This window comes from Lithobates pipiens, unplaced genomic scaffold (assembly GCF_037356315.1).
Source record: "Lithobates pipiens isolate NorthernLeopardFrog02 unplaced genomic scaffold, aLitPip1_a1.2 Scaffold_16, whole genome shotgun sequence".
In the NCBI taxonomy this organism is placed as follows: domain Eukaryota; kingdom Metazoa; phylum Chordata; class Amphibia; order Anura; family Ranidae; genus Lithobates; species Lithobates pipiens.
The window spans coordinates 320,506,244-320,528,309 of record NW_027507748.1 but is presented as its reverse complement, the minus strand read 5'-3'; the positions used below and the strand labels follow the sequence as shown (position 1 = coordinate 320,528,309).

Below are 22,066 nucleotides of genomic sequence, written 5' to 3'. Positions count from 1 at the left end.
AATAAATAAATGTAAGCAAGGATTATACTGAGCCCTGCAGCACAGAAGTTATCGACACGGATGTCCTGTTTCCCCCGATCATATGACAGATTCAGTTCACACACTGTGCTATGGTTATATACAGTATACAAATGCCTGTCAGATGTTGTTGAAGGATCCTATTTAAAGAATGTTACTTTGCTGCCCCCTAATGGGATCCCTCTAATTTCTATTATATGAAAAACCATACTGGATCTTGTGTGTACAAGTGTCTGTTATCACACTATATTCCAGTTGATCTTTTTTCTATTGCAGGTTAGAAAATAAAATAATTTGTTGGTTCATTGGGCACATCAATGTTTTCCTTGATAATGTCATCATACATGAGATACATTTGGTATCGAGTCCTCTTAACATCTTGATGCAGCTACACTCAAATCTAATAGAATTTTTAACAAAAAACTGAAGTTTACAGCTGGGCCCACAAATCTATGATTGGCAGATGAAGGAATGAGAAGTGTCGCACAGCACATTTTACATAAAGTATTATGTCACAGAACACATAGGAACCATGATCTTGGCTGTCATGCACCATCATCCTCTCGGCAAAATATTATTGCACCAAGTATTGACAAATTCATTTTCTGAAAATGTATTTAGCACAGAGTGTTTAACTTTTTTGCGACATTTTAAACATTTGGTGCACTGATTGCATCTTCCTGTTTAAACATTTTGCCCCATTCCATAAATCTGTGCTGGTGTGCCAAATATATGGCACACCATCAATTGTTTATTGGGCTCAATGTTTTTACTATCAAATCGTGTAGTGATATACAATTCACTACAGTCTGCATAGGTATTTTACACCTGGAATCTATACAACCGTATCAAAGCTGTCCCTGCAAAGAAGACTTTGGGGTTGATTTACTAAAACCAGAGACTGCAAAATCTGGTGCAGCTCTGCAGAGAACCCATGTAGCTTCCAGATTTTATGGTCAAAGCTTAAGTGAACAAGCTGAAGTTAGAAGCTGATTGGCTATTATGCACAGCTGCACCAGATTTTGTACTCTCCAGTTTTAGTAAATCAACCCCATTGAATACACACATGTACTGTTCTTTGTGCTACCGATCTATGCAGTAGTAATGAGAAAACACCTAGCGAAGATCCTGTAGAATTTCTAGTCCCCTGCGGCACCAGTGGCTCCATCTGCTGGCCATCTGGGTAACCTAGGTGCCAGTGGGAGGAACAATAGCGTGCGACAGGGGAATAGCTTTGGTATCTCCTGCTACCTTTGCAGCAGTGCGTAGACACACCCTGCACAGTACAGTCAATGCCTGAAAGCCAGACACAGTTCTCAGTTGTCATGCAGCCATCTCAAAAATAATTCCTGCACTGAGGTGAAAGACATTTGATGGTTACATGCAGACTTTCTTCGCCAAAAATTTGTATCTATTCGCTATACACTGGCTGTATAAATTAACCTTAAACATTCCCTTGTTTTTTCTCTGTTTTGGAAACGAGGGTCCAAAAAATATAAATGCAAAGCTGGTCCCTACAAAATCGTTCTCAGACAACCTGTCTAAACCCAGTAAAAATGAATAACACTAAGGAAATAAGGATATGGTATGAACAGACATTTTGTTTGTACTATATAAGCAGCACCTTTACAACTGAATATTATCTTTGCACTTAGGCTTAAGCTAAGTAACCCTTTAGCTTTCTTTGTGTGTGTGTGTGTATGTATATATATATATAATGCACCGATACCATTTTTTTTACAATGAGTACAAGTACCGATACTTTTTTATTTTATTTTTTTAATACTCGCCGATACCAATTACCGATCCCTAATGCAACTGTTTTGTTTTAACGTTAGCTGTCAGCAATGGATTTTTTTTTAATTTAGTGCTTTTTCTATGTGAAATGTGTAAATACTGTATATGTTTAAAAATATTCACTAACAAAGCAACAAAAGAAATGTTAATTGTTTTTCGTTTATAAAATAGACGTGAACAAAAGCAGGAAAATAATTTGAATAGGGGGTTAATTAAGGCTGATTAGACTAAATTAAGGGTTATTATGGGGTTAAACAGAAGAACATTTATTCATCCCTTTGGTCTGCAGATGAAGAAACAAAAAAATATACAAAAAGAAACAATGTTTCTTTTTATTTTAGTGTTTCAGGTCTGAGCAATGTTGTTAATAAACATTGCTGGCTGCTTTTATTTTTTTGACAGCTCCAATTACTGGACTTCTTTAACACTGAGGAGACCCACTGACAGCTCAATGATCTGAGCATGAAAGTATGGGTTTCGGGTATCGGTGCATTTGCACAAGTACCGATACTTGTACAAATACTCAATACCGATACTAGTATCTGTGCAACCCTAATGTGTATATATATATATATATATATATATATATATATATATATAAAATCTATCACACACACACATTTCAGTCTCTTAATGTATTTTAGAAATTATTTTTAGTTTAATCCAAGACCACGGAAAACTGTATTCCTGTTATGTGTAATGAGAAATCTGACTGTACATATTTTTTATAGAAGGAGGAAGCTGAAGCTAAGGCTAGAGAAGAAGCAGAAAAGCAAAGACTGGAGAGAGAGCAGCATTTCCAGAGAGAAGAGCAGGAGCGCCTGGAACGTAAGAAGGTAACGAATGCTATGTTCTGTGCTGTTCTAATTATTACGGTTAAGCTACATCCTATACATGTTACCTGAGTGAATAAGGCAGGCATTTTGACGTTTGCCATTGCATATATTACAGTCAGAACTGGTGCTAGACTGTTTGGCACCCTAGGCATGACCAGCTACCCCCCCTCCCCCAGGACGAAAGAAGAGATGGGGGGGGGGGGGTCGGGGACCAGTGTGATCCCCAATATATCAGCAACAACAGACTAGTAATTGGAAACAAAATAAATATATATTCATGTGTGTATATATAAAAAAAGCAGCAGCAGTCTTATAATATATAAAAGCAGCAGTCTTTTATGATAACAGCAGTAGTCACGGTCGTTTAATTTAATATAACACACAATACCTCACAAAAGTGAGTACACCCCTCTCATTTATGTAAATATTTTATGTCTTTTCATGTGACAACACTGAAGAAATGACACTTTGCTACAATGTAAAGTAGTGAGTGTACAGCTTGTATAACATTGTAAATTTGCTGTTCCCTCAAAATAACTCAACACACAGCCATTAATGTCTAAAGTGAGTACATCCCTAAGTGAAAATGTACAAAGTGGACCCAGTTAGCCATTTTCTCTCCCCGATGTCATGTGACTCATTGGTGTTACAAGGTCTCAGGTCTCAGGGGAGCAGGTGTGTTAAATTTGGTGTTATCGCTCTCACTCTCTTATACTGGTCCCTGGAAGTTCAACATGGCACCTCATGGCGAAGAACTCTCTGAGGATCTGAAAAAAAGAATTGTTGCTCTACATAAAGATGGTCTAGGCTATAAGAAGATTGCCAAGACCTTGAAACTGAGCTGCAGCACAGTGGCCAAGACCATACAGCGGTTTAACAGGACAGGTTCCACTCAGAACAGGCTTCCCCATGGTCGACCAAAGAATTTGAGTGCACATGCTCTCTCTATCCAGAGGTTGTCTTTGGGAAATAGACGCATGAGTGCTGCCAGCATTGCTGCAGAGGTTGAAGGGGTGGGGGGTCAGCCTGTCAGCGCTCAGACCATATGCCACACACTGCATCAAATTGGTCTGCATGGCTGTCGTCCCTGAGGGAAGCCTCTTCTAAAGATAATGCACAAGGAAGCCCACTAGTCTGCTTGACTCCAGCAAACCGTTTAAGACATGCATTACTGGAACCATGTCCTGTGGTCTGATGAGACCAAGATAAACTTATTTGGTTCAGATGGTGTCAAGTGTGTGTGGCAGCAACCAGGTGAGGAGTACAAAGATAAGTGTGTTTTGCCTACAGTCAAGCATGGTGGTAGGAGTGTCGTGGTCTGGGGCTGCATGAGTGCTGTCAGCACTGAGGAACTACAGTTCATTGAGGGAACTATGAATGCCATCATGTACTGTGACATACTGAAGCAGAGCATGATCCCCCTCCCTTCGGAGACTGGGCCACAGGGCAGTATTCCAACATAACGACCCCAAACACCTTCAAGACGACCACCGCGTAACCCTATTGAGCATCTGTGGAGCATCCTCAAACAGAAGGTGGAGGAGCGCAAGGTCTCTAACATCCACCAGCTCCTTGATGTCATCATGGAGGAGTGGAACAGGACACCAGTGGCAACCTGTGAAGGCAGTGCTGGAAGATAATGGTGGCCACAGAAAATATTGACACTTTGGGCCCAATTTGGACATTTTCAGTTAGGGGTGTACTCACTTTTGTTGCCAGCGGTTTAGACATGGCTGTCTGTTTTGTTATTTTGAGCGGACAACAAATTTACACTGTTATACAAGCTGTACACTCACTACTTTACATTGTAGCAAAGTGTAATTTCTTCAGTGTTGTCACATGAAAAGATATAATAAAATATTTACAAAAATGTGATGAGTGTACTCACTTTTGTGAGATACTGTATATAGTCCTGTAAAAAAAAAAAAAAAAAAAAAAAAAGTAAGCACAACTCATGGAAATTGTTACATTTTGAACAGGCAAATTATATATATATATATTCATATATATTCATTTAAACTGTGCCAATGGCAGAGAGCTGATATTACACTCTGCAGAGCTCAGTGAGGAGGGGTCTGAAAGCTGATTGTAGAGAAGAGACACCCCCCCCCCCCCCCTTCACACAGCTCACAGGGACAGAGCTGAGGCTGTCAATCAGCTGGAGCTCCCTCCCCGTCACCTCTTTTCTCTCGTTGTCAGGAAAATTTGTCAGAAGTCATTCACGAAGCAGGAACGAAGCAGCAGACAGAAATGACACTTAGTCCCAGTTCACACTTGTGCGTGGTGCGAAATCACATGTGATTTGCACCACACTGCAGTGCAATCATGTCTGTGTGATCCAATTTCAGCCATACAGATAGCATGGCTGATATCGCATTCTGACCAAACTTGCACAGGACCCTTTTTTTGGTACGCACCAGAATCAGATCGCATGGGTGTTCACACCCATGCAATCCAATTCATGTCCGAACTGTCAGTTCGCAGTGCTATATGCAAGCTGATTTGGGGGTTTCATTAATATTGTATTGACACGCCCAGAAGTTTGCATATGGCAGTGGGAACTGCCTTGCAAGTTGGGTGTTATGCGGGTACCTGTAGTGGATTCGCAGGGTTTCCGCATTGCAAAAGTGTGAACTGAGCCTTAGTGCTCTTGATTAACACGAGTACACATTAAGGCTACTTTCACACTGAGGCACTACAGTGCTAAAAATAGTGCCTGCATAGCGCCTGTAAAGAGTCTCTCCTGTCTCTCCAGTGTGAAAGCCCTCGGCCTTTCACACTGGAGAGGTGTGCTTGCAGCACTGTAGGAGTGGTGTATACACTGCTCCTAAACCGCCCCTGCCCATTGAAATCAGTGGGGCAGCGCCGGCAAGTGCCGCTGCAGGTGGTTTTAACCATTTTCCGGCCTCTAGCGGGGGTTAAACGTGCCCTGCTAGTGGTGAATAGCGCCACTAAACCACCGACGCCCACCCCAGTGTGAAAGTAGCCTAAAGAAGGATATGTTTTGTTCATATTTCATGTCTGAGGTTTACAACCACTTTAACTCATTGGAAGCATTGCAGCATGTAAGAAAGTGTTGCCTAAACTTCAATTCCTCTGTAGCCTCTTAAATATTCCTTAAATTTCACATTTCTTTTTTGTGCAGTTTGCAGTTTTGTTACTTGCACACTTCAGCAAGGACATAATAGAATAATAAGTTATAAGATTGCCCGTGGGTCGATTATTAAACTTGTAAATGAACTTAAACAAGGGTATCTTGGCTTTCTACAGCATAGGAGCTCTATTATGCTTCACAAACCAAGCTCTATTGCTTGCAAAATTTGATGACCCTGAGACAAATGCATTTTTGCCCTATTATAAGATATTCATATTTATCCATCCACATCTGGCTGTATGTACAGAAGATGCTCTCCATATATAATTCAGCATTCTTCTTCTCAGATGATTTCTTACATTAAACAGTACTGCTATGCCTGTAATGTGATGTTTAACACTGAATGAATAATGTTTTTTTTTTGTTTTTTTTACATATTTTAGCGCCTTGAAGAAATAATGAAAAGGACAAGAAAATCAGACACATCAGGCAAAGTGAGTACAAAAATATGTTTAATAATTAACTAAGAATAAATTACACAGCAAAGAGGATCAAATAATTGTGTTAAATCAATAAAAGGCAAGATGTCTGGCACTGACAGAATGAACAGAGGAACTTTGGATGAGCTCATTGAAAAATAGGAATTGTTGTATAAACGTGGTCTCCTAATTCAATAAAATATAACTGCTCATGCTTGTGAATGAGGCGGTTCAGATTGGTTATTAGTGACCTCTCTGCCAAGATACCCGTATCAAAAGGACAATGTGCCCCTTAAATATCAGAAGACCCATAGAAAGCAGCTTGAGCCATGTGCGGTGGAGAGCTGATTGTGCTGTGGTTGGGCATTTCTGTTATTGTAAACATCTATATATAAGGTAGTGTGTACTGCTCGTCTGTAAAATATCTAGATGGATCATAAATGGTTAATTGAATTAAGATGGAAAGGGAAAGAGCTGCCTGATTCTCCCAGTGCTGTTGATCCTGGTTGGAGCTAATCGATCAAGGTTTTAAAAGATATCCAATCAATTGCTCCACTCGGGACCAGGGCAGTATGAGATTTAGGAGGGGCAACTGTTAAGCCGCATCAATCCTCAGCCAAATAGATAAGTTTGTAGAGACAAATCATGATTCCTACCCCTCCTGAATTGTGTAAGAAAAAGTTCAATAGAACTTTGAAATATGTCCATTCAGCTTGTGGAAAGCATTTAATTCCATGGATTAAAATGAAGCACTAGAGTAGATAACTGCCTCATAGGCATGGTAATGCAATCAAAGATTGCTATAACACGTGTAAATGGGAAAGTTTTGCTGCAGAGGCCAGAAAGGCTGGAATGATGATTTTGAAAACAAAACTGTACTTATATATTTCACAGAGGATGTCATGACCAGTTGTAATTTGATAAAGGATCTACTGCATTTTAAAAAAGAGGCAATTGTTATAGATGCAATGCAACTTTACACCATCTACACCTTTTCATAATAGCCTGAATTCACCAAAGGATAAGGAGTGAGGTATTTTCAAATTTTGTGCGTTATTTGCTTATTTTCACTCTCAAATCATTTTTGTTGAATTCACTAAAGGCATTGCTACATACATCATTTGACTTTACTGCATGTAGGTTACTTTATCCATTTTCCAAGTATTTTGACTATAAGGCTACATTCACACTAGCAATTAAAGTAAACAACTCATTCAGATTAAAAAAGAAATGAAAGGCAAAACATTTGTGTATAGATATAAAAAAAATTATAAACACATTTTCCCCCATTTTTATAACTGATCACATTCCCGCTTCTCAGCTGCATAAGATCTGGGGGGTGTAGAAACAACAGTACACTGATCTTGCCAGTGAATGGATGTGGGTGGGGGGGTGTCAGGACAAAACTGATCATTGGAGGAGAGCAGGCTAGAGAATTCACCATAGTGTGTTCTGCTCAGTGTGGTAAATTTTTAATAGGACAGCAGATGGACTGGCAGGAACACCAGGGATTTCACACAAAGGAAGCAATACAAAGAGAACAGGATACCTTTTTCATAAAAATTCATGGTATAGCAGGCACATCAGGAATATGGACTGTTGGGTTTACATACTCTTTAAGGCCAGTGTGAATTCTGATTTCTGCTGAAATTCTGAGCAGCTAGGTGTGGCCCGCCAACCCGTTCACTATGAGATGTTACCGGTGGACTCAGCTATTCGTGAATCTTCACACAACCATTTTGTGTGCATCCAGCAGCAATCACTGCATGTATTTGCTGGCTGTGCAGAGAGCCACGAATAGCTGCGGCCACTGGTGACCTGTCACTATAGTGAATGGGGCCAGTGAGACACAGTAGGAATCGGAAGTTTCCTGCCACTACAATTTGCAACCTTAATCATCGATGTGAATGCAACCTTTAGCTCCATACACACGATTAGAAAATCGTACGAAAAATACAGATTTCAGAACAATCTTACAATAATCTGATCATTAGTACAGAGCTTTCAAGAGCCGATCAGGACAGTTCATCCGATTTATTATTTGATCGGACATGCACGGATATTTTGTTTGTGCAATGCCAGATTGTACGATTTCCATTCAATCAGTACAGTTCTCATTCAAGAATGCAATACAAATACAATACAGCACATGACATTACTTCTGAATTTTTATTCTGTCGTATGAGAATATTCGTGACTTTAGTAAACTCTTCAGGTTCGATCTCAGATTACCATGCAAAAAAAAAAAACGGACGCTCATTCATCCAATAATCTCATTGTGTGTACCAGGCACATAGGTGTGCGCAGCCTATTAAATTAGGGTGTGCACCCTGAAGTTCAAACACATGTGTGTGTGTGTATATATATATATCATCACATTGAGCTCCCTGCCGACACAGTGAAAGAGGTGCATAAACACTTCTCTTATGGCAGAGCCAGTTAGAGGGAGATCGTTCCCATCTTCTTGCTGGAACACAGGGCAATAATGCTAATGTGCATGGGGTTATTAGGGTGTGCCCAGGCACATCTGGCAAACCCTGTGCGCACGCATATGACCAGGCATTAAAATCAATTTAATTCAACGTCACTATAATTTTTCTCCTTGAAATAAATAAGGTGCCCATTAAGGAAAGCTGAAAAAAAGCCATTTAGAGTGATAATTAAAATACCTAGTAAGATGAGACTTTTAAAGAACCTACAAGTAAAATAATTCCTGTGACTTTTAGAAGCATGGTTAATAAATACTATTGCATCTGTAACCATGTTATGCATTAATTCACAGTCAGTATTGTGTCTCTTGCAGAAGAAGGAAGATAAGCAAACCATGAATGGAAAAGAGACCAAACAAGAATCTACTCCAGTCAAAGGTAATCTGAATACTAAACCAGAGGATGGAACCTATTAGAACCTGCCTCCACCCCCTCTGATTCATAGTTTAATATACAATAGTATATCTAAATTTAGGCCGGCCATACATGATTCTAACCATTAATGGGCAAGCTGAATGTTGATTTATCGATCAGCATGGGTGCAACTAGCCTGCCGGATTTTCTTTCGATTATCGCAAGTGGCTGCTATAGGCGTGAGCGATAGTCGCTGATTTCTCCCAGTGGGGGCGGCTTCCCCCGCCCGCTCACGCTGGGAGAAGACAATGGCCCGGCAGCAGGGATTCCCCTGTCAGTGATGTTGTGAAAATTGTGCAAATTTCTTTCCTGACACCTGTGGCTGTAGGAAAGAAATTTGCACCGTCTATGGCCATGTATACATGGCATAAATTCCGTCTGATTCCTGCTGAAATGGATGAAATTTGAGCCATAGATGGCTCTGCCGGCACCACCCTGCCTGACAAAAGTCTGGGCTGGGTGGAAAATGATCAGCTGCACAGTGACTGCATGCTATTAGACACAGTCACTGTTCAGGTATTCAGACAACTGTGGGTACTGCAGCTGTCTGGATACAATAGCCAGCCTTCTATTTATTCATTTTCTCTCAGTAAGCCTGCGGGCCAAATAAAAGAGCACTAAATCTGACTGACCGGCTTTAGTATCTGCTAAAAGTACATTACTGAGCAAGATTAAAAATTGCTTTTCTTTTTCTTGCATTATCTATAGCGGAAACAGTACCCACTGATGTTATCATGAAGATTGAGCTTCCAGAGAAGAAGGTGGTGAGAATACAAGACAGGAATGCAGCATCTGACATATCTCAGGGGTTAGTCTAAACACAGATATATTTAAAAAAAAATGTCATTACATTATTAGTGTTTGAAGTTCTAATAAATGGTGCATTCACTGTAAACTATGGAGCATGGATGGAGGAATTCAGTTGCCACATTACAATGTTTTCTCCTCACTTTAACCACTTCAGCCCCTTTACCCCCTTCCTGGCCAGAGCACATTTTGCGATACAGCACTGCGTTGCTTTAACTGGCAATTGCGCGGTCATGCGACATTATGTCCAAACAAAATGTATGTCCTTTTTTTCCCATAAATAGAGCTTTCTTTTGGTGGTATTTGATCACCTCTGCGGTTTTTATTTTTTGTGTTATAAACAAAAAAGGGTGATAATTTTGAAAAAAAGTATTATTTTTACTTTTTGCTATAATAAATATCCCCCAAAAATATATAAAAAAACTTTTTTTCCCTCAGTTTAGGCCAATATGTATTCTACATATTTTTGGTAAAAAAAACAAAATGCAATAAGCATATATTGATTGGTTTGTGCAAAAGTTATAGCGTCTACAAAATAGGGGATAGTTTTATGGCATTTTTATTTTACATGTTTTATTTTTTTACTAGTAATGGCGGCGATCTGCGTTTTTTTTTTTATTTTATTTTTTTTATCAGGACTGCGACATTATGGCATGCACATCAGACATTTTTGACACTATTTTGGGAACATTGTCATTTTTACATCAGTGCTATAAAAATGCATTGATTGCAGGGAAAAGGACACTGGCAGTGAGGGGGTTAACCACTAGGGGGTGATGAAAGGGTTAAGTGTGTCCTAGGGAGTGATTCTAACTGTGGGGGGGATGGGCTACAACACACATGACAGCGATTATCTGTTATCGAGAGCAGTGATCTCTGTCCTGTCACTATGTTTGGAAGAAGTGTAAAGTGTATAAAAAAATCTATACATTTTATTGGTCCAAAAATTGAAAACAATAAATGTATATACAAAAATCACCTAAAAACAATGAGTGAAACACATAGCAAATAGTGAAAACAGCTGCTATATTTAGTCTGGACCTGTGATGCGTTCGAAACGTCAAGTCAATGCGGTGATTCCCAACATGTTTTGGAAAACGAGGGGGGGAGGAGATTATATTTTTCACGTATATATTTCCTTCGTCAGGGGTCTGTCCTGTCACTAGGCAGAACAGGGAAATGCTGTGTTTACAAAAGCATCTCCCCACTCTACCTCACCATGACACGATCGTGGGCACCCAGCAGACATCAAGTCCGCAGGACCCGCGGTCATGGAGAACGCGACAGGCGTGTGCCCACAGCATTGCTTCTTAAAGGGGACGTACCTGTATGCCCTTTTGCCCACCAGCGCCATTCTGTCTATGTATATTGGCATTGGCTGGTTGGTAAATGGTTAAAGTGGCAGTAAACTTTAAGAAAGAAATAATAATCCCCTGCAAGATAAAAGCATAATGTGCTCATATGCATCGCATACTAGCACAATATGAAAGACTTAACTTGAAACTAAGCCCTCCAGCGGCTCGCTGACAGGGCTTCTATCTTCACCCAGTCTTCCTACCGGGTTCGTGGGCTGCAGGCACTCGAATGGCCGAGATGCAATGACATTACTCCCGCTCATGTGCCACAGCACAGAGCTCTGAAGGAACGATACTGGTTTGCCGTCCCTTCAGAGTGCATGCATAGGTGACATTACCGGCTGCTGCTCACTGGAAAATCTCCTAAACAGCGCACGTTTAGGAGATATTCATTTTAACTTACAGGTAAGCTTTATTATAAGCTTACCTGTAGGTAAAAGATAAAAGCAGGCAGCTACCACTCTAAGTGATTGGCATAACAGAATGAATTCTTCTGATTTTGGTGAAGTGGGAAAGGGCTTTGTCACCTTATCTGCTGTTCAGAAGCCCAGCAAGAAGGTTCCCTCCGACCCTAACTCAGTCATGGTATGGGATAAGCCTGTCCTGTGTCAGTGGAATTTTGTTCACTTCAAGTGGGTTTTGCATTACCCTTACAAGTTTATGGGAATGCAAAACCCACTTGACGCAGGTCCAACTGCAGGTCAAATGCACTTGTGAATGAATTCTAAATGATCTGTCAAACGTCACAAACTGATGCTTAAGTAGTGTCATCGGCACAAGCACAAACCCATCGACACAGTCTTGTACTTCTCTATGCTTGTTTTTTTTCCCAAATGTATTCCCAGGAAGCATGCACTAGGGGGCGCCAAACACAAATATAAGTCATGACAAACTAATAGGTTAAACTCCTGTATAAAAAACAGAGAATGCTAAGATTTTTTTAATTTTTCTTATTTTATTTTATTTTTTATTGCGTTTTGCTGTTTTATCCTATGATTGCTCATATTTTCTCACATATTTCTCATTAAATGTTCAATTCAATAGTATTACATAAGTGTGAAATTGAGATACTGTATAAAGGATATTTGGTTACCGAAAGCAGTTATATCCAACAAATTGCAAAGTTGTTCATAATATATATTTTCACCCTCAAATAGTTTATTTTTCTGCTTCACACAGTAGACATATTTTATTAGAATCCCAGTGTTAATACCAACCAGTGGTATTCAAATGCATTGGAAAAAACCTTATGTTAAGGTTCGTGAATTAACTTTTACATACAGGATATCTTGACAATTAATAATGGGACTTGGTCTAGGTCAGTGATGGCGAACCTTGGCACCCCAGATGTTTTGGAACTACATGTCCCATGATGCTCCACTACACTGCAGAGTGCCTGAGCATCATGGGACATGTAGTTCCAAAACATCTGGGGTGCCAAGGTTCGCCATCACTGGTCTAGGTGATGTATTGAACTGATAAAAGCTTTAGTGAACTGAAACCACGATTGAAAAAAAAAGAGCAAATGAAGCATACTAATATAAATACAGCTGGCAATATGCTTTTGTGTATTTACAATATCATGTTACACAGAGTGCTATCATCTTTTTGATGGTTATGACCTGGTTTTCATGCGTATGTTATTTCACACTACACATACACATACATCCAAACTGCCCAAGGCTTCATTCACACGACCGTAAAACAGGGGTTTTTAAAAGAACACAGCTACATTGTTTTCAATGGAGCTAACACACAGGTGTGTAAACATGAGCTGCTTTCAGATCCATAACACAGAATCCAAAAATCTTTGTCTAAGAACATGCAATTTACATGCTTACGCATTTATATGCATTTGTACGCGCATAAATTAAGTCTGAACAAAGGGGAAAATAAGTTAACTTTATATACATCTATGCATCTTTATGCGTTTATATGCATCTATTCGCAAGTGTTTTACTGATCATTACATGAGAACTTTTCTCCTAGAAAACACGTCTTGGAGTCCTTTCACACTGAGGCTGTTTTCAGGTGTTTTGGCGCTAGAAATAGCACCTGTAAAAGGCCTGAAAACTGCCTCCCATGCCCCCAGAGTGTGAAAGCCAGAGTGCTTTCGCACTGGGCCAGTGTGCTTGCAATAGAAAAAGTCCTGCAAGGCGTTTTTGGAGCATTGTACACAGCGCTCCGAAAACGCCCCTGCCCATTGAAATGAATAGGCAGCACTTCCGAAGCTCCTGAAAAACGATTTCAGAAGCGCCGCAACACAGGCGTTTTTAACCGCTTCTTTGGGGTTAAAAGTGCCTCGCTAGCGGACAAAAAGCACCACTTAAACAGCAGTAAAGTGCCACTAAATCAAGCGGTACTTTACGGGTAACGCACGGGCAGCCCCAGTGTGAAAGGGGTCTAATCAGTAAAAATGTTATGGCCCTGTTAATGAAGGCAAATTAAGCAAACATATACTGTTTTTCTTTTTTTTTTTTTTTTTCTTTACTCCTTTGCCAGTTATAGTGACACACTAGAAAGTATGCAATTTGTGTCAGGGATAACTAGGAGAAGGCCTCATGTCATTCCTATAACCCGCTGGTGGGATTAGAGCTCCAGGTCAGGGAATACGGAAGAGATGAAGTAAGTCTGTGCTAAGCAAATTTGCTGGGCCTGCTTTCCTCAAAATCTAACTTTTTTAGAATATATATTCTCACAAAAGTGAGTACACCCCTCACATTTTTGTAAATGTTTCAATATCTTTTTATGTGTGTGTGTATATATATGTATATATATATAATTCTCAGAAAAGTCAGTTCACCCCTCTCATTTTTGTAAATATTTTAACATATCTGTTCATGTGACAACACTGAAGAAATTACACTTTGCTACGATGTAAAGTAGTGAGTGTACAGCTTGTATAACGGTGTAAATTTACTGTCCCCTCAAAATATCTCAACATATAGCTATTAATGTCTAAAACGCTGGCAACAAAAATGAGTACACCCCAGTGAAAATGACCAAATTGGACCCAATTATCAATTTTGCCTCCCCGGTGTCATGTGACTCATTAGTGTTACAATGTCTCAGGGTGTGAATGGGGAGCAGGTTTGGTGTTATCGCTTTCAGTCTCTTACTGGTCACTGGAAGTTCAACATGGCACCTCATGGCAAAGAACTCTCTGAGGATCTGAAAAAAAAGAATTGTTGCTCTACATAAAGATGGTCTAGGCTATAAGAAGATTGCCAAGACCCAGAAACTGAGCTGCAGCATTGTGGCCAAGACCATACAGAAGTTTAACAGGACAGGTTCCACTCAGAACAGGCCTCACCATGGTCAACAAATTAAGTTGAGTGCACAAGCTCAGTGTCATATCAAAAGGTTGTCTTTAGGAAATAGACATATGAGTGCTGCCAGCATTGTTGTGGGGGGTCAGCCTGTCAGTGCTCAGACCATACACTGCATCAAATTGGTCTGCATGGCTGTCGTCCCAGAAGGAAGCCTCTTCTAAAGATGATGTACAAGAAAGCCGCAAATAGTTTGCCAAAGACAAGCAGACTAAGGACATGGATTACTGGAACCTTAAACTTAATTGGTTTAGGTGGTGTCAAGCGTATGTGGCAGATACCAGGTGAGGAGTACAAAGACAAGTGTGTCTTGCCTACAGTCAAGCATGGTGGTGGGAGTGTCATTGTCTGGGGCTGCATGAGTGCTGCTGGCATTGGGGAGCTACAGTTCATTGAGGGAACCATGAATGCCAACATGTTCTGTGACATACTGAAGCAGAGCATGATCCCCACCCTTTGGAGACTGGGCCGCAGGGCAGTATTCCAACATAACGACCCCCCCAAACACACCTCCAAGATAACCACTGCCTTGCTAAAGAAGCTGAGGGTAAAGGTGATGGACTGGCCTTGCATGTCTCCAGACCTAAACCCTATTGAGCATCTGTGGGGCATCCTCAAATGGAAGGTTAAGGAGTGCAAGGTCTCTAACATCCACCAGCTCCGTGATGTCATCATGGAGGAGTGGAAGAGAAATCCAGTAGCAACCTGTGAAGCTCTGGTGAACTCCATGCCCAAGAGGTTTAAGGCAGTGTTGGAAAATAATGGTGGCCACATAAAATATTGACACTTTGGGCCCAATTCAGACATCTTAACTTAGGGGTGTACTCACTTTTGTTGCCAGCAGTTTAGACATTAATGGCTGTGTGTTGAGTTATTTTGAGAGTACAGCAAATTTACATGGTTATACAAGCTGTACACTCACTACTTTACATTGTAGTAAAGTGTCATTTCTTCAGTGTTATCACATGAAGAGATATAATATTTACAAAAATGTGAGGGGGGTGTGTGTATAAATATATATGTGTGTGTATATAAAAAATATATATATTATTATATAATTAATAATTATATATATATATATACACACACACACACACACACTATTTATATATATATATATATATATATATATATATATATATATATATATATATATATATATATATATATATATATACATATATATATATACACAGCGTGTAAAAGAAGTATTGAACACAACACCATTTTTCTAGGTAAATATATTTCTAAAGGTGCACTTCACATGACATTTTCACCACATGTCAGTAACAACCCATGCAATCCATACATACAAAGGAACAAAAACAAAGGTGTTCAGAAATGAAGTTATGTGTAATTAAATGGAATGACACAGGGAAAAAAGTATTGGACATGCTAACTGAATTTTATGTAATACTTGGTACAAACTCCTTTGTTGGTAATGAAGCTTTAAGACACAGGCTCCTGTATGGAGAAACTGGTTACATGCATTGTTCAGGTGTGATTTTGGCCCATTCTTCCTCACAAACAGTCTTCAAATCTTGAACGTTCCATGGGCCTCTTCTATGAACTCTGATCTTTAGTTCTTTCCATAGATTTTCTCTATTTAAAGCGGAGGTCCACCCTAAAATGGACCTCCGCTCATCGGAATCCCCCCCCCTCCGGCGCCACAATTGGCACCTTTCAGGGGGGAGGGGGGTGCAGTTACCTGGATAATCCAGGTAACTGCACCCACTTCCGGGATAGCTGTCTGCGGAAAGGGGCGTAGATTACGCCCCTTTCCGCAACTGCCCGCCCCTTTGCGCAAGTGCCCCGCTGCCTGCTGGGAAACACACAGTTCCCAGAGGCAGCGGGGACCGTCCGGATTGCGCCGCGCGGCTCGCGCATGCGCAGTAGGGAACCGGGAAATGAAGCCGAAAGGCTCCATTTCCTGATTCCCATACCCAAGATGGCGGCGGCAGGACCCGACAGACGACCTAGCGATCGGCTTCGGGTGCCGACATCGCGGGCGCGCTGGACAGGTAAGTGTCACTATTTTAAAAGTCAGCAGCTGCAGTATTTGTAGCTGCTGGCTTTTAAAAAAAAAAAAAAAAACGCGGAGTCCCGGTGGACTCCCGCTTTAAGTCAGGTGATTGGCTGGGCCATTCTAGCAGCTTAGAGTTTCCTTGGCTTTGTGTTTGGGGTCATTGTCTTGCTGAAATGTCCACCCTCGTTTCATCTTCATCATCCTGGTAGATGGCAGCAGATTTTTATCAAGAATATCTTGGTACATTTTTCCATTTATCCTTCCTTTAATGATATGAAGTTTGCCAGTACCATATGCTGAAAAACAGACGCACACCAAGATGTTCCCACCTCCAAACTTTACTGTTGGTATGGGGGTGTTTTTGGGGTTATGTGCAGTGCCATTTGATAGTGTGTATTATGGCATCCAAAAAGTTAAATTTTGCATACTTTAACCAAGCTGTTGTTATCAACGTGGTGAAATTTTCATGTCCATAGCACCTTTAGAAATATATTTCCCTAGAAAAAGGGTGACCTATTCATTTATATATATATATATATACATATATTTAACCCACTGTGTTTGTGTGTGTATGTGTGTATGAATGTATGTGTGTGTGTGTGTGTGTGTGTGTATGTATGTGTGTATATATATATATATATATATATATAAATGTAACAAGAAAGAAAGCGGGGGGGGGGGGGTGTACCCATCTAGATGTAAACAGTTCAATAAGATGATTCAAGAAATAAGTACTAAAATACACTCACTGCAGTAGCAGGAAAGAATGCATGGCAGTATGAAGAGCAGTCCTGGTATCCTGGCTCTACTGTGCTGAATCCAGTAGATGGCGACTGACCTGTGTGCAGAGATTGCCGGGCAAGAGGCTGGTGTGTCTGCAGAGTTGGGCCGGGAAGCTGGAGTGCTGGATAGGAAGGCTGTGTGGAACACAAGCTGCCCTCTGCAATTGGGAGGCTTCCTTGAGCTTTCGGCAATACTCGGAAGCACTTGGGGTAACATTACGGCATTGGGTGGGGTTACGCATTTTGGGACAATAGTCTTTGCCCCTTTGTCAAACCAAGAGGAGCTGCACCATCTTCTCACCCATCTGGAGCATTGTCCTTCTGGCACTCTTAACTCTCCCCCCAACGCCGACAGCAATATAGCATATTCCTTTTCAAGGTTTAGCTCCCCTGTCAGTTTTTTTTGCAGCTTCCCATTTGGAGAGTGAAAGAAAATCTCTCCAAAGAGAGGGAAATCCAAACCTTTACAGTTGTCGCCCCAGGAAGTGCTGCCATTTTAATGACAATCCCATATTTGTATTTTTTTTCTCCCTAGAACAGTGGTATCCTGGACAAATAGATATGCAGGGGCCCCAATACTCCATCTAAAAACAGAAAAGCTGAACATTACATACATTTTAAAATACTGCAGTCTTCATATGTAGTAATATGATGTTGGCATAGAGCAATGCCTAATAAACTGTATATGTATTTTTAATTTAGAGGCTCTCTGGTGAATGGGGTACAACCTTCCAAACAAGAAAATGGCTTCTCCTCCAAAGACTCATCTCCTGCATTTGAAGAGGTGATAACACTTTCTGATATCAGCAGTTCTAATGGAGAGAAGGGGATTCCACCTGCAGAACCAATTATCGCTTTTGGGGGAAAGGATTCATTTATTAAGAAGTCTGCTGTGCAGCCCCCTCAAGTAACAGGTAAGACATTCCAAGCAAATGGAGAAACCAATCAGTGACATATTAATGTTGTGCAACAAAATCTGCAGCTGGGAAAGTCAAACGCTTTACCCAGTTGATGTAAATTTCATTAGTCTCCCAAATTTCTGTGGAACCCTCAAACATTTAAGGCACTCATCTCTATAACATTTCACACTTCCTTATAGTGTCAAATGGGAGCAGACTAGCCTTTGTTACTTCAAGGAAGGGAGGAAAATACTTTTTATTCAATGGGCCTCATTTGCACCAAGCTGTGCAATATAGCAGGTTGCATTTGACAATCATTTTAAGCTATCATATAAATAAACACTGTACTTGTGTTTTTATTTTTCAGCTTTCATAACTGAACAGGTTAAAGTGTATGTAAATTATTTTTTTTAAAGTTAAGGCCAAAGTGGGAAAGGGTTAGACCTATTACCAAGCCTAACCCTTTTGTCAAGTTGGTCCTGGCAGTCATTGTTGCCTAGACAGAAAATTGAAGGGGAATCCAAACATTTTTGGTTGTCATCAGTGCAAGAAACAAGGGCTATCCTCCAGTGGGGACACTTCTCTAAGATGAGAATTAAGTTCACTTTGGAGAGATCTGATATCATTGCCTGTTGGGTTTCCAGGGAAATCTCCCCATTGGGTTGGAACACAGTAAAAAATAGCCTTTTACTTTCAAAAAGTTTTCTTTAAGTTAAAGCAAGGTAAAACAAAAGAGAGTGGGCATCGCAGTGCCATCCAGGAAGGATCATTTAAAGTATAAGAATTCAGTGCAAGAGAATGGAAATCCAACACATAGTGGTAACTTAATAATCCTAATATGGGAAACTTCCCTTACATTAAACGTGAAAACACACAATTTGGCAGTACCATAGCCTGTAGTAGCGAAAAATACATATCGGAGAAGGTATCATCTTGTAGATTATTTTGTGTAGGTAAACTCAATAGGCACCAAGAGTTTCACTGAAGTGAAATTACAAAAACTTGTGAACCAAAATCACAGAGAAGAAAAAGGATAAAAGAGAGAAAAAAAAGAGGGAGTCCGAGGGAAAGGGAGCATCCCAAAAAAGGAGAACCCAATGAGGGCGTCTTCAATGCTCCTGCTATAGCGATCTTCGCAAAAAAGGTGCCTTTTAATGGTGTTAACTCTTCCTCACTCTAAAGCAAAAACAAAGTTCTGGCTTTACTTGAACTTTCATTTTAAAAGGGACCTTTGCTTAAGGTTGCTTTTTGTAGTAAAATGTCCTTGACTTTTAAACTGCCTTCAGGTCTGGCCAGGACTGAGATTTACGATTCAAGTCAAGACTTGCAGAGCAGGTTTCCTCTTCAGATGTAGCTGCAGCCTGTTAATTGAGACAATGTCAATGGTGTGAGAGATACTGGTCCAACTGCATATGATGAATGTAATGTGAGAACAGTTAATCTTACTACATGATGTCCTAAATATGAAGTTTTAATCCTTTCCCACACAAAGGAATAGAAGGTTTATTACTGTCTGTGTTTATTTCTTTCCAATTAAACCGGCCAAACATGGATCAAAATTCAGCCTGTTCTGCAGGTACCAGTCAAATTTTGATCCATGTATGGGCTAGCTGGTTGTACACAAGTCACAACCCACGTTGATCAAGTGCCAATCTCTTAGTGTCAAACTAAAAAACAAACCGTGCCACACTCTACTCATTAAAGTGTGTCCAAATGTCTCCTCTGTGCACAAATCCTGCAATCCTCTACTTCCCAGTGCTGTTTAGATATTCTCTTGCCTATTTTAATGGACCTCTACAATTATAGGAGGTCATATACTGAATTTATCAAAATACAAGGCTCAGTAGCATCTCTCCGCTTAATTCCCTTGGTGTTTGTCTCCAAACAATGTGTTTGTAGCTCAGAAGAAATAAACTCCATAGTGCTCACTGTTTTCTTTTATTAAAATAAATATGGATTAAATTCACTTGCATGTGAAAACGTATGTAGAGGAATTCATGTAAACCTCTCTGAAAGCCGCCTGTCAGATCTGTCTTAAGCCGGCCATAGATGGATTGAAATTCGGCTGGTTCAACAGGGACAGGACAAATTGCAATCTATGTATGCGCAGACTGGATGTACAGAAGTTTATCTTGTACAGAAGTCGCCCAATCAGTACCTCCAGCTATAGACGGCAACACTGATCATTGTATTCTGCAGGCCTGCCTGCAGAACATAATAGCGCTGTCAGAGTGACACACATTTCATGTGTGGATGGGGGAATCTACTTTTTTTTTTTTTTCAACTCGCTGGCTGAATGAAAAAATAAAGTATAATGTATGGCCTGCCTTACTCTTTGTGTACCAGCGGCAGCACTCCACCCAGTATGATGACGTCACAAGACACTCACTTTTGAAGGTGAACACCAGAGGAATTGAGGGGAGAGGTGCTACTGAGCTTTGTGGTTTGATTCATGCAGTATATGACCTCCTATAACTGTAGAGGTCAATCCAATTAGGACAGAGCACATCTAAAGAAAACTGGTGTGTAGAGGATTGTGGGATTCACAGAAGAGACGCTATAATTGAGTGTTGCACTAATGCACTAATATTTATGTGTATGACATTTTGCATGTTGGGTTATCACATGGTTTCCTTTTGGTTAACACTGGAGGAGGTGTCCCCATTGGAAGGTTTTCTTTTACCTCTTGTTCTGGTGACAACTGTAACATTTTTGCCCATCAATGCAGTGCTTTAGTTCAAAGAAGCTATTGAGTAGATTGCACTTCAACATATCATTTAATAGATATGATGGTCAACATCTACATTCTTAGAATTTGGAACCATTTTATTGTAAAATAATAAGTAAATGTTACTTTTTAATTTTTGGCGTTTTAAAATTGCCTTTATTCATTCATTTATTTATATCTTTTTACTTCCTTACAGAAGTTCTGTAACCCTTTATAAGGCTGTATCAGAGTTCCTGTTGGCTAGAAGGACTTCAAGGTGATGGTGATAAGAAGAACAGTAGATCTTTGGGGCCAACGTCCTAACATTGAAACCTTCATGTTGTCACCATTAGATCACTGAAATTTTTACTGAAGAGGCCACCGTGAACTGAATGTCTAAGGGAGATAAACTGAAAATGCTGGCCACAATGAATGTGGCTGCAATTAGGACAGATATTACCAGTGCCACATCTACCCACCATTGACAAATACTGGACACTTCTTAGTGTTATTATAATTTTTGTGTTTTTGTTTCTAACATGCACCTTATATAATAAAGTAAAACTGACAAGGTTTATTTCACAAGGACGTGAGACAAGGAGACAAGTGGTAAAAAGTGGAATAACCCAGCCCTGTCTGAAATGTGTGAATGAGCTTCCTGGTGCTCCTAATAATGTAGCTATTTAATGACAAGAGACTGCTGGGTACAATGCTGTATGTGAATTCTGTAAATAAAACCTCACAGTGTTACATCCACATTCATAACAAATTGCCTTTTCTTGCATATGACAATAGTGGGAGACCCACCCCCCCCCACCCCTTTCCCTTTTTTAAGCTAGCGTTATAGGCTGTGATGCCATTCCAGTGTTTTAGGTGTGACTGTATGTAACGTAGCAACAGGCAGACAATGGACTGCCATATAAATGGTAATTGATCCCAGTGATTCCTCTGTTCTTTTGCTTGATGTTCACATCAACAGTGTAGTATATAGTCGTCAGTGCTGCTAAATCTGTAACAGGTGCCGGACTCACAAA

General features: G+C 40.3%; 1 protein-coding gene across 4 annotated transcripts in view; it reads left to right on the top strand.

Moving 5' to 3' along the window:
• MAP7D1 (MAP7 domain containing 1) overlaps positions 1-21,788 on the top strand; it is a 153,617-nt gene extending 131,829 nt beyond the window's left edge. For all 4 annotated transcript variants that reach the window (XM_077481703.1, XM_077481701.1, XM_077481702.1 and 1 more), the window contains 6 exons: positions 2,547-2,651; positions 6,189-6,239; positions 9,028-9,091; positions 9,836-9,935; positions 18,129-18,340; positions 21,250-21,788. In XM_077481703.1, the coding sequence (XP_077337829.1) occupies positions 2,547-2,651; positions 6,189-6,239; positions 9,028-9,091; positions 9,836-9,935; positions 18,129-18,340; positions 21,250-21,260 (543 nt within the window). In that variant the 3' untranslated portion in view covers positions 21,261-21,788. The remainder of the gene's footprint in view (positions 1-2,546; positions 2,652-6,188; positions 6,240-9,027; positions 9,092-9,835; positions 9,936-18,128; positions 18,341-21,249) is intronic.
• Positions 21,789-22,066: the final 278 nt, after the last annotated feature.